The 12,508-nt window shown below is 43.0% G+C and overlaps 1 protein-coding gene across 2 annotated transcripts in view; it reads left to right on the top strand.

The window, feature by feature from the left end:
* The window catches only part of LOC111980579 (cullin-5), a 33,798-nt gene that overhangs the window by 9,005 nt on the left and 12,285 nt on the right, over positions 1-12,508 (top strand). For both annotated transcript variants that reach the window (XM_024011384.2, XM_024011385.2), the window contains exons 13-15: positions 2,896-3,027; positions 5,393-5,516; positions 10,007-10,182. In XM_024011384.2, the coding sequence (XP_023867152.1) occupies positions 2,896-3,027; positions 5,393-5,516; positions 10,007-10,182 (432 nt within the window). The remainder of the gene's footprint in view (positions 1-2,895; positions 3,028-5,392; positions 5,517-10,006; positions 10,183-12,508) is intronic.

Here is a 12,508-nt window from a genome sequence, read left to right on the forward strand (position 1 = left end):
CAGTGCATTCGGAAATTATTCAGACCCTTTTTTTCCGCATGTTACGTTACAGCCTTATTCTAAAATTGATTAAATAATTGTGTCCCCTCATCAATCTACACAATACCCCATAATGAGGCAGCGAAAAGTTTTTGCAGATGTAAAAAAAAAAGACATGCCTTATTTACATTAGTCTTCAGACCCTTTGCTATGAGACATGAAATTGAGCTCAGGTGAAACCCTGTTTCCATTGAGCATCCTTGATGTTTGTACAACTTGATTGGTGTCCATCTGTGGCAAATTTAAATTAATTGGAAAGGCACACCTGTCTATGTAGGGTCCCTCAGTTGACAGTGCATGTCAGAGCCAAAACCAAGCCATGAGGTCGAATGAATTGTCCGTAGAGCGCCGAGACAGGATTGTACCGAGGCACAGATCTGGGGAAGGGTACCAAAAAATGTGTGCAGCATTGAAGGTCCCCAAGAACAGTGGCCTCCATCATTCTTAAATGGAAGAAGTTTGTAACCACACACTCTTCCTAGAGCTGGCTGCCCAGCCAAACTGAGCAATTGGGGGAGAAGGGCCTTGGTCAGGGAGGTGACCAAGAACCCCGATGGTCACTCTGACAGAGCTCAGCTCCTCTGTGGAGATGGGGAACCTTCCAGAAGGACAGCCATCTCTGCAGCACTGCACCAATCAGGCCTTTATGGTAGCGTGGCCAGACGGAAGCCACTCTTCAGTAAAAGGCACATGACAGCCCGCTTGGATGTTGCCAAAAGGCACCTATAGACTCTGACCATGAGAAACAAGATTCTCTGGTCTGATGAAACCAAGATTGAACTATTTGGCCTAAATGCCAAGCATCACGTTTGGAGGAAACCTGGCACCATCCCTATGGTGGTGGCAGCATCATGCTGTGGGGATGTTTTTCAGCAGCAGGGACTGGGAGACTAGTCAGGATCGAGGGAAAGATGAATGCAGCAAAGTATAGAGATCCTTGATGAAAACCCTGCACAGGACCTCAGACTGGGGCGAAGGTTCACCTTCCAACAGGACAATGACCTTCACAGCTAAGGCAACGCTGGAGTGGCTTTGGGACAAGTTTCTGAATGAGTAGCCCAGCCAGTTCCCGGACTTGAACCCGATCAAACATCTCTGGAGAGACGCTCCCCGTCCAACCTGCCAGAGCTTGAGAGGATCTGCAGAGAAGAATGGGAGAAACTCCCCAAATACAGGTGTGCCAAGCTTGTTGCATCATACCCAAGATGACTCGAAGCTGTAATCGTGGCAAAGGTGCTTCAATAAAGTACTGCGTAAAGGGTCTGAATACTTATGTAAATGTGGTATTTCAGTTTCTTTTAAAATGATTTAGCGATCATTTTGTTAAAGGAATTTTATTCCTATGTTTATCAACCAATTCAATTAAAACACTCTGCCCATGGATAAGAATTTGTAAGATAATTATCAGCATTAAATGGACAGAAACCAGTCTCAAAATCAATCAATCAATAGCGTTTATTCTCGAGAGTACTGATCATAATACATTTTACATCAGGTTATATAATAAAGATGATGTCATAGGTTTTAATGTCCATCCTCCTCTCGGATACAATGGCAGTACAGTTAGCGTTCTCATTACTGTCTGCCACCTGTTCAACTATCTGCAACCAACCCAAGGTCTTTCCCCTCCCTTGGTAGAGACATCATTCTAGCCTGTCTGAAGATAAACCCATTCTTTCTAACAAGGAACACATAACATTCAACATTATGATTATAATAAGATTTATTTTTACAGTATTATAGTAGTATTCTGTTTAGTTATAATTCTAAGTCAAATGTATACATATTTTAGTCATTAAACACAAAAATCCCATAACACATTTCTAAAACGTTTTGTTTATCATTTATGGGGTATTGTGTGTAGATTGAGGTGGGAAAAATGAATAAGGCTGTAACAATGTGGAAAAAGTGAAGGGGTCTGAATACATTCCGAATGAACTCTAAATGCTGCACGCTTTATGTCCCTACCAGACTATTGTGTCGCACTCGCAACAGCTTCACAATGCGTTTCTTTGTAGGCTATAGCCTGGAAATAATTGAAATAATATAGCTGTAATCGTTCCTTTTTGTTCCTTCTTAGGCTCCCTGTCTGGCTCCTGACCTATTTAGTGTTTATATGATGTTTAATACGACATGTAGCCTATGTTCGCTTCTTACATCCATGTTTATTCAAATACTTTTCATTCAAATCCATGTTTCGTTTCAATATTTTAAAAACATTTGGTAGGTCCAGGTAGTCACAAAAATAGATGGGTGTTTGTTAATGTGATTTTAATGGAAGAAAACTTGGAGCAGATTTATTTTTGTGTGTGAGCGTGGAGCGGTTTATAGCGGAGCAGTTGAAAAGGACATGAGCAATGACATCCGTTCACATACTATGTGTCGCTCACCCCCCCCCTTCATCTTTAAGTTTAGTGTAGTCGTTGCTTTATACTCAGTACCTGCTAAAACTAAGTGAGAAATACAGAGGGATGCTGTATTATACCTCTATGTATTCTTTTCAGATCTGCAAACACTTGTTTCTTGTTTGGATGGGACGATCTTAGCTGGGTCATGTTCATTAGACACCAAATAGAGGAAAACAGACAAACCGGGAGGGACTACCGGAACTTGTCCAATAAACTCTTGTTTTAGCAAAACATTTTGTCCTAATGTATGCACTAATGAATGTGGTCCTTTGTAGCTCAGTTGGTAGAACATGGCGCTTGTAACGCCAGGGTAGTGGGTTCAATTCCCGGGACCATCCATATGTGTGCATGCATGACTATGTCGCTTTGGATAAAGGCGTCTGCTAAATGTCATATATTATTGTAATATGACCCTGATTGCACAGTGGTGTTCTGTGTTCTCCTGCAGTTGCTGGTGTTGAAGTACGTGCAGAACAAAGACGTGTTCATGCGCTACCACAAAGCCCATCTGACCCGACGCCTTATCCTGGACATCTCCGCTGACAGCGAAATCGAGGAGAACATGGTGGAGTGGCTCCGGGTACGACCTGTGGGTGGGTTTAGGGCTGTTACGGTGACCATATTACCGGCGGTCACCAGTCATGACCGTAGTCAAATTCCATGTGACCGTTTAGTCATTATAACTAGGCTGCTCTGATGCTGCTGATGGTCATTATTAGCCTACCAAACTTGCTAATTGCCAGTCGCTAATGGCCTGGTACTCAGCACACTATTGCCCCTCTAATCACTGATATCAATGCAAATGTATTCAAAATAAATACTTAGAGAGCTCGTGTTGCACAACATTTCTATAGGCTGTGCAATTGCGTGCGAACAGAATTGATGTCCTCTTAAAGAGTTTTCCATCAGCTTTCTATAGGCTAGGCCTACTATCTATTTCTAAACTTTCCTAATATTAAGCACATTGCTTCGCTTTACAACAGGAGTATAGCCTACCTGGCTGGCATGAAAATGAACCACGGGAAAAGTGTCCTCCATTCGCTCTTTTAAGTGCATAAATGACGTGTTTTTTCCCCCCCTATGCCCCTCTTCCGATAAAACAAATTTAACACATTTAGTGTATCTAAAGACCAGATTAAGCTAAGAATAGTCTGATGGGTGATAATATCACTTGTGAATGATAGTGCACATGCTGGGGATCGAAGGCAAGAAACAGCGCATTCCTGTTCCTAAATTATAGTCGCACAAGTCATGTAGCCTTGCCCATAGGCCTATATGTTTTGATAATGTTTGTATCAACTAAAGTGGCCAAATAACTGCAAACGTAGCCTATAGGCCTAGGACCCCTGGAACACGGTTAGAGAGCACAGAGCCTAGTGAAACGTGTTCTTATAAACCCAGTCATTGCGCAATTCCGTGTGGAAAGAGCTTTGACTGACCACTTTAAAATAGGATCCCAGCTTTCTCATGCTGCTATATTTATTGCTCAATTCTTAAAATGAAACGCATTCATCTTCTTTACAACCGGTGTAGCCTAACTGGTATACATAGGTGGCGCGTAAGTTTAAAGTTTGGGGAAGATCATTTTCACCATAAATTAACCTTTACAATAAAGCATCACATGTATAATCTTTGCCGATTTTATGTAAAATGGCCTGCTATTCATAAGGTGATGAGTAGATTGGATAGTTATAATTTGGGCTAATAATCTAACTCCATTCTCAAACTGTTCAATGCCTGGCTGAGCGCGTATTACGTAGAGCTAGGCTTTATCAGACACGTTTCTTTCTTTGCATAGTTTCATGCAATTCTACTACACTTTAGCAGAATATGTTTTTTTTAATAGGACAAATTAAAGGGTAGGCTACTCTGCCGACTAACAAAAAGCTCAATTAAAAACAACTTTGTCCATATAATAGGCCTACMAGAAGGGGTGACACAAATAGAATATGACCTCCATCCAAACTGGAGGTGGAAATGATTGTCCAAAAACAAACTTAAGTAGCACTGACCCAACAATTAAAAATAAACCATTTGTTTTCCAAACTGTTTTCCCACAATTGTATTTTGAAATATTGCAATATGCCTGGCTTGTCCTCTACTTTTCGGACAGTCGCAACTCGACAATAGTCTGCTCAAATTGCCTTTCCTTCCGACCTATAGCCAAAACAAAATTAAAAAAAAGCTAAGTTCTCTGTAACCAAATCATGCTTTAGTAGTGACTTTAAAAAAAAAAATTTTTTTTATTTATTCCTGTGTAGACAAGCATAGGCTAATTGGGCAATATAATTTTGGCAGTTTACTTTAGGGAAAGCTTCCCCTTGCCTTATGGTCACGCCGCCTATGCTTGCGTATTAAAAACGTCACTGCATTCGCTKTTCAAGTTTTTTTTGTGGGCCACTAATCAACTAATTCCACACATTTGTGCACCCTGCACAGGAAACTGAGTAGAGCTCATGCCTTTCATGCAACTTTTTTCAAATCATAATTTGTCCCACGATGCCGCCTTAGGCTATATAGTCTGCTCTTTAATACATTCTAACTTTTGAAGTGACATAAATAACTCTAAATTAAGCATATAGGAGGACKTGTTTCTTTGTTAACCGCTCAATACTGAATAGCCGCACGTGCGCACCCCCTCGCAAATTTTGGGGAGAAGATGTCCTTTCTATTTRATTCTGCTATGTTCAATTGTGTTCTTCATACTATGCCACGGAATTCTAAGAAAATCTTGTCTYCTAAATTAGTGTAGCTCACATCCATATGGCGTAGCCTACCACAGCCCTAGATGGGTACTTGCATGTGTGCCGGTGTCTTATGAGAAGGAAAATGGGAGAAGTTGGGAGATACTGTGTGTGTGCACATGCTGCCTATTTGTGCGTTTGATCCACCTCACATACTTAAAATTATACCACGTCGCCAATGTCCCCAACCCTTGATTGCAGGAAGTAGGCATGCCCGCTGACTACGTGAATAAGCTGGCTCGGATGTTCCAGGACATCAAGGTGTCCGAGGACCTCAACCAGAACTTCAAAGAGTGTCACAAACACAACAAGCTGGCCCTAACAGGTAAACCAGGTAGCTGTATGTAACTAATATGAGATCTATAATTATTATGCCATTTAGCAAATGCTTTTATCCAAACCGACTTATAACAGTGAGTGCATACATCAGGGTTCCCCAACTGGCGCCCCYTGTAACGAATTTGGCCCGCGGGTGGTTTTATTTGGCCCCCCCAYGTTTTCTGAGAAAAAATGTAAGCAAGGTTTAAAATGATTGTTTGAGTCAAGTATTATATCTGTTTGGGATTCTTGCGGTAAAATGATTTGTAATTATGTTCTGGCCCCCGACCATGTGCTCAAGAAAAAATAGTCCGCGGCTGAATCTAGTTGATGATCCCTGGCATACGTTTTCGTATTGCAGACCTGCCAACCTGCACACGGTTTGCGTACCATGCACGCAATTTGAGGTCAAAGTAAGCTGGTACGAAAACGACCATTTAAAATACTCAAATAGGTTTCTATTTGGCAAATTGTGTTTGACTCAACCGTCTGAATTTGGAGCTGAGCCAATCAGATGACTTAGGAGAGGAGACAATCCTTAGCTCTCCACTCTGGCCCTCGTACTATTTTCCGTTAACCGTAATGAACGGAAGCAAACCGAGTTAAACAAGGGTTTCTCTTGGTCAAATTCAGGTAGGTTCCTCCCCATTCCGTTTGCAACCGTTTTTAGAAAATGTTTGCAACAGAATCAGCATAATTATTTCGCCCCACCACTCCACCACTTGGCACACCTGTATTTGGGGAGTTTCTCCCATTCTTCTCTGCAGATCCTCTCAAGCTCTGTCAGGTTGGATGGGGAGCAGGTCTCTTCAGAGATGTTAGATCGGGTTCAAGTCCGGGCTCTGGAAGGGCCACTCAAGGACATTCAGGGACTTGTCCTGAAGCCACTCCTGTGTTGTGTTGGCTGTGTGCTTAGGGTCGTTGTCCTGTAGGAAAATGAACCTTCGCCACAGTCTGATAACCTGCTCCAGAGCGCTCAGGACTTCATCAAGGATCACTCTGGGCTTTGCTCTGTTCATCTTTCTCTCAATCCTGACTAGTCTGCCAGTCCCTGCCGCTGAAAAACATCCCCACAGCATTATGCTGCCACCACCATGCTTCACCGTAGGGATGGTTTCAGGTTTCCTCCAGACGTGACGCTTGGCATTCAGGCCTTATAAACTCTTGGTCTGAGTTTATAAMTGCATTTTGGCAAACTCCAAGTGGGCTGTTGTGCTTTTTACTGAAGAGTGCCTTCCATCTGGCCACTCTACCATAAAGGCCTGATTTGGTGGAGTGCTGCATCGATGGTCYTCCTTATGGTATGTTCTCCCATCTCCACAGAGGAGCTCTGTCAGAGTGACCATCAGGTTCTTGGTCACCTCCAACCCTGACCAAGGCCCTTCTCCCCCGATTGCTCAGTTTGGCCGGGGTGGCCAGCTCTTGGAAGATTCTTGGTGGTTCCAAACTTCTTCAATTTTAGAATGATGGAGGCCGCTGTTCTTGTGGACCTTCAATGCTGCACACATTGTTTTGCTACCCTTCCCCAGATCTGTGCCTCGACACAATCCTGTCTCGGAGCTCTATGGCCAATTCCTTCGACACCATGGCTTGGTTTTTGTCTGACATTCACTGTCAACTGTGGGACCTTTTAATAGACAAGCGTGTTCTTTTTCCAAATCATGTCCAATCAATTGAATTTACCACAGGTGGACTCCAAGTTGGAGAAACATCTCAATGATCAATGGAAACAGGATGCACCTGAGCTCAATTTCGAAATCATAACAAAGGGTCTGAATACTTATGTAAAAGTATTTCAGTTTCTTTTTTTATACTTTTGCAAAATATTCTATAAACCTGTTTTCCCTTTGTCATTATGTGGTATTGTGTGTAGGTTAAGGAAAAACAATTATTTCATCCTTTTTGGAATAGGGATGTGACATGACAAAATGTGGGGTCTGAATACTTTCTGAAAGCACTGTAGCTGGATGTCAACAGTAGTCTGCTAATGATGTGGCAGTCAGTTCACCATTGACAAGGCATATTGAATATGTTGTGTCAATATTAAATAAATCATAGTTTGTTGGAGAGGTTCCAATTCAATACACCGTAGTACACATGTCAATCAAGAGCTCTGCCTGGGCAGTGCAGTTGTCTTGTATATGACAATACACAGACAAGTAGTTATATTTGCGTAATTCATCATTACTGTTTTCTTCATCCATGTGACAGACCAATACTGTTTCATAACATGTGACAGACCAATATCTCACGAGGCTTCTTCTCTCTAAGCTGAGACCTTGAAACAGATCTTTCGTTTGTTCTCAAAACAAGGTCTCAATTGAGATTAGGTCTGGACTTTGACTTGGCCATGCTTTTTATCAATTTTCATGTAGACTTGATTGTGTGTTTTGGATCATGCATGCTTCATTTCAGCTACAGCTCACAGACCGATGGCCTGACATTGACCTTTAGAGTTCTCTGATACAAAGCTAAATTCATGTTCAGTAAGAACCTCATACCAACAGTCAAGCATGGTGATGGTTTTGGGATGCTTTGCTGTCTCAGGACCTGGATGACTTGCCTTAAACTTCTTATGGCTGCAATCCCGGTAACGGGATCGATATGACAACAGCCAGTGAAAGTGCAGGGCGCCAAATTTAAACAACAAATCTCATAATTAAAATTCCTCAAACATACATGTGTCTTATACCATTTTAAAGGTAATCTTGTTGTTAATCCCATCAAAGTGTCCGATTTCAAATAGGCTTTTCAGCGAAAGCACCACAAACGATTGTTAGGTCACCACCAACTCAAAGAAAAATTCTGCCATTTTTCCAGCCAAAGAGAGGAGTCACAAATAGCACACARAGAGATAAAATGTATCACTAACCTTTGATGATCTTCATCAGATGACACTCAGGACTTCATATTACACAATACACATATGCTTTGTTCGATAAAGTTCATATTTATATCCAAAAACCTCAGTTTACATTGGCGCTATGTTCAGAAATGCCTCCAAAATATCCGGAGAAATTGCAGAGAGCCACGTCAAATAACAGAAATACTCATCATAAACTTTGAAAGATACATGTTTTACATAGYARTAAAGATACACTTGTTCTTAATGCAACCGCTGTGTCAGATTTCAAAAAGCTTTACGGCAAAACACAATATTCAATCATCTGATAATAGCGTTCAGCCACAAAAGCAAGCCATACAGTTACCCGCCCAAATTGTGCAGTCAACAAAACTCATAAAAAGCATGATAAATCTTCACTTACCTTTGCTGATCTTCTTCAGAATGCACTCCCAGGACTCCCACTTCCACAAGAAATGTTAGTTTTTTTTCTCGGTAATGTCCATTTATGTCCAAATAGCTATTTTTGTCSCGTGTTTGGTATACAAATCCAACGTCAGGGAAGCGCGTTCACTAAAACCTGACAATGTCCAAAAGTTCCGTAACAGTCCYTAGAAACATGTCAAACGATGTATTGAATKAATCTCTAGAATGTTTTTAACATAAATCTTGAATAACGTTCCAACCGGAGAATTACATTGACTTCAGATGAGCGATGGAACGGAGCTCCCTCTCATGTATGGTCAAAGAATGGTCACCTCATGGCAGACCTGACTAATTCCCCTCTCATCCGGGCCCCCCTTCACAGTAGAGTCATCAGACAACGTTCTACATACTGTTGACATCTAGTGGAAGCCGTAGGAAGTGCAAACTCATCCATATCTCGCTGTGATTTCAATGAGAGCTTGGTTGAAAATCTACCAGCCTCAGAATTTCCACTTCCTGTTTGGATTTTTTTCTCAGGTTTTTGCCTGCCATATGAGTTCTGTTATACTCACATACATAATTCAAACCGTTTTAGAAACTTCAGTGTGTTTTCTATCCAATAATAATATGCATATATTAGCAACTATGACTGAGGAGCAGGCCTTTTACTCTGGGCACCTCTGTGCACCTTTCATCCAAGGTACTCAATACTGCCCCTGCAGCCATAATAAGTTAATAGAAGGAACCATGAATTCTGCTCTGTATTAGAGAATTCTACAGAAGAATGTCAGACCATCCATCTGGTGAGGTTGGCAGGTCTTGTATTTCTGGTTCAAGCAGGAATCAAACCTGTGTACCTGTACATTTTGTGGGTATAATGTTTGATGTATGTGGCTGGATGAGACCTAGTGAAAAGCAATAAAACTACTATTGATACAGTCCTTAATGTTTTGGGAATTTCGCTTGGAGTTTGCACTATTCCACTGGCTCCACTACCAGTACCCCCAAAAAAGCACAGCTCAAGTACTTGAAAGTGTATATTATATAATTAAATGGAACACTGGAATGGACATGGGCTTTTCATCAACATGCCGAAAAATGACATCTTGATCAGGGAATCTTTCGTTCTAGAAACTGATCAAATGTGGCAAATGTATTGTATAAAACAATGAATTAGTAGTTATACTAGTGTGTGTGTGACATGTAATCCCCTTCGCCCTCTTGTGCAGCGGACTCTGTCAACATCAAGATCCTGAATGCGGGGGCGTGGTCGCGGAGCTCAGAGAAGGTGTTTGTGTCACTGCCCACCGAGCTGGAGGACCTGATCCCCGAGGTGGAGGACTTTTACAAGAAGAACCACAGTGGCAGAAAACTGCACTGGCATCACCTCATGTCCAATGGCATTGTGAGTATAAAGCACCACCCCCTCACACACACACACACACACACAGGAGTGCCTAGGGGGTGGGTCAGCCTCTTGCACCTTCACCCCTCCAGCCTCCTCTCTGTCCAGACCATAGAGATTAGAGGTTGACCGTTTAATCGGAATGGCCGATTTTTAATTAGGGACGATTTCAAGTTTTCATAACAATCGGTAATCGTCATTTTTGGACACCGATTATGGCCGATTGCACTGCACGAGGAGACTGCGTGGCAGGCTGACTACCTGTTACGTGAGTGCAGCAAGGAGCCAAGGTAAGTTGCTAGCTAGCATTAAACTTATCTTATAAAAAACTATCTTCACATAATCACTGGATAACCTAGTAATATCATTAACTATGTGTAGTTAACTAGCTTGTCCTGCGTTGCATATAATCGATGCGGTGCCTGTTAATTTATCATCGAATCACAGCCTACTTCGCCAAACGGGTGATGATTTAACAAGCGCATTTGCGAATAAAGCACTGTTGTTGCACCAATGTGTACCTAACCATAAACATTAATGCCTTTCTTAAAATCAATACACAAGTATATATTTTTAAACCTGCATGTTTAGTTAATATTGCCTGCTAAGATGAATTTCTTTTAACGAGGGAAATTGTCACTTTTCTTGCGTTCTGTGCAAGCAGTCAGGAAATATGCGGCAGTTTGGGCTGCCTGGCTCGTTGCGAACTGTGTGAAGACCATTTCTTCCTAACAAAGACCATAATTGAATTGTACATAATTATGACATAACATTGAAGCTTGTGCAATGTAACAGAAATATTTAGACTTAAGGATGGCACCCGTTAGATAAAATACAGAACGGTTCCGTATTTCACTGAAAGAATAAATGTTTTGTTTTCGAAATGATAGTTTCCGGATTTGACCATATTAATGACCAACGGCTCATACACTGCTCAAAAAAATAAAGGGAACACTTAAACAACACAATGTAACTCCAAGTCAATCACACTTCTGTGAAATCAAACTGTCCACTTAGGAAGGAGATCTGTGACAATAAATTGCCACATGCTGTTGTGCAATGGGAATAGACAAAAGGTGGAAATTTATAGGCAATTTAGCAAGACACCCCCAAAAGGAGTGATTCTGCAGGTGGTGACCACAGACCACTTCTCAGTTCCTATGCTTCCTGGCTGATGTGTTTGGTCACTTTTGAATGCTGGCGGTGTCTCCGCTCTAGTGGTAGCATGAGAAAGGAGTTTACAACCCACACAAAGTGGCTCAGTAGTGCAGGTTCAATCCAGGATGGCACTCAATGCGAGCTGTGCAAAAAGGTTGCTGTGTCTGTCAGCGTAGTGTCAGAGCATGGAGGGCTACCAGGAGACAGGGCCGTCATCAGTGAGACGTGGAGGAGGCGTAGGAGGCAACAACCAGCAGCTAGGACCGCTACTCCGCCTTTGTGGCAAGGAGGTGCAACTGCAGCGCCCTGCGACATACTATGACCTCCAGCAGGCCATGCAGGAATGTGCATGTGTCTGCTCAAACGGTCATAATACCAGACTCATGAGGGTGGTATGAGCCACGACCGTTCCACAGGTGGGGGTTTGTGCGTTACAGCCCAACACTGGATGCAGGAACGTTTTGGCATTTGCCAGAGACCCAAGATTGGCAATTCGCGACTGGCGCCGCTGTGCTCTTCACAGATGGAAAGGCAGCTTTCACACTGGCAACATGAGCACATGTGACGACGTGACAGAGTCTGGAGACAGCCGTGGGAACGTCTCTGGCGCCTGCAACTCTCAGCATTGACCGGTTGGCGATGGGTAGTCATGGTAGTGGAGGGGTGGCATTTCATTTGTGGGCGCAGCGCCAGCCCCATGTCGTCTCGCCAGGGTAGGAGTGCCAGATAGGTACCGCGGTGGATCCTCAGACCTTGTGAGACGATATGCTGACACTGCACATTATTGTGGCCTGCTACGGAGGTCCATTTGCAGGGCTCTGGTCAGTGCTCTGCTTCTTGCACAAAGGCGGAGGTGCGGTCCTGCTGCTGGTTGTTGCCTCCTAAGGCTCTCGCCCGTCTCCTTGCGCCCACGCCGTCGTACTGGCCTGTCTCCTGGTAGCGCCTCCATCGCTCTGGACACGTAGCTGACAGACACAGCGCACACCTTTTTGCCCAGCACGAGCTCGCATTGATGTGCCATGCTGGATGAACTGCAACTACCTAGCCACTTGGTGGGTGGGTTTTGTAGACTCCGCTCTCATGCTACTACTAGAAGTGAAGCACCGCCAGCATTCAAAAGTGACGAAACATCAGCGGGATAGAGCGGAGAATGGTCTGTGGTCACCAC

The sequence above is a fragment of the Salvelinus sp. IW2-2015 genome, linkage group LG20 (assembly GCF_002910315.2).
Source record: "Salvelinus sp. IW2-2015 linkage group LG20, ASM291031v2, whole genome shotgun sequence".
In the NCBI taxonomy this organism is placed as follows: domain Eukaryota; kingdom Metazoa; phylum Chordata; class Actinopteri; order Salmoniformes; family Salmonidae; genus Salvelinus; species Salvelinus sp. IW2-2015.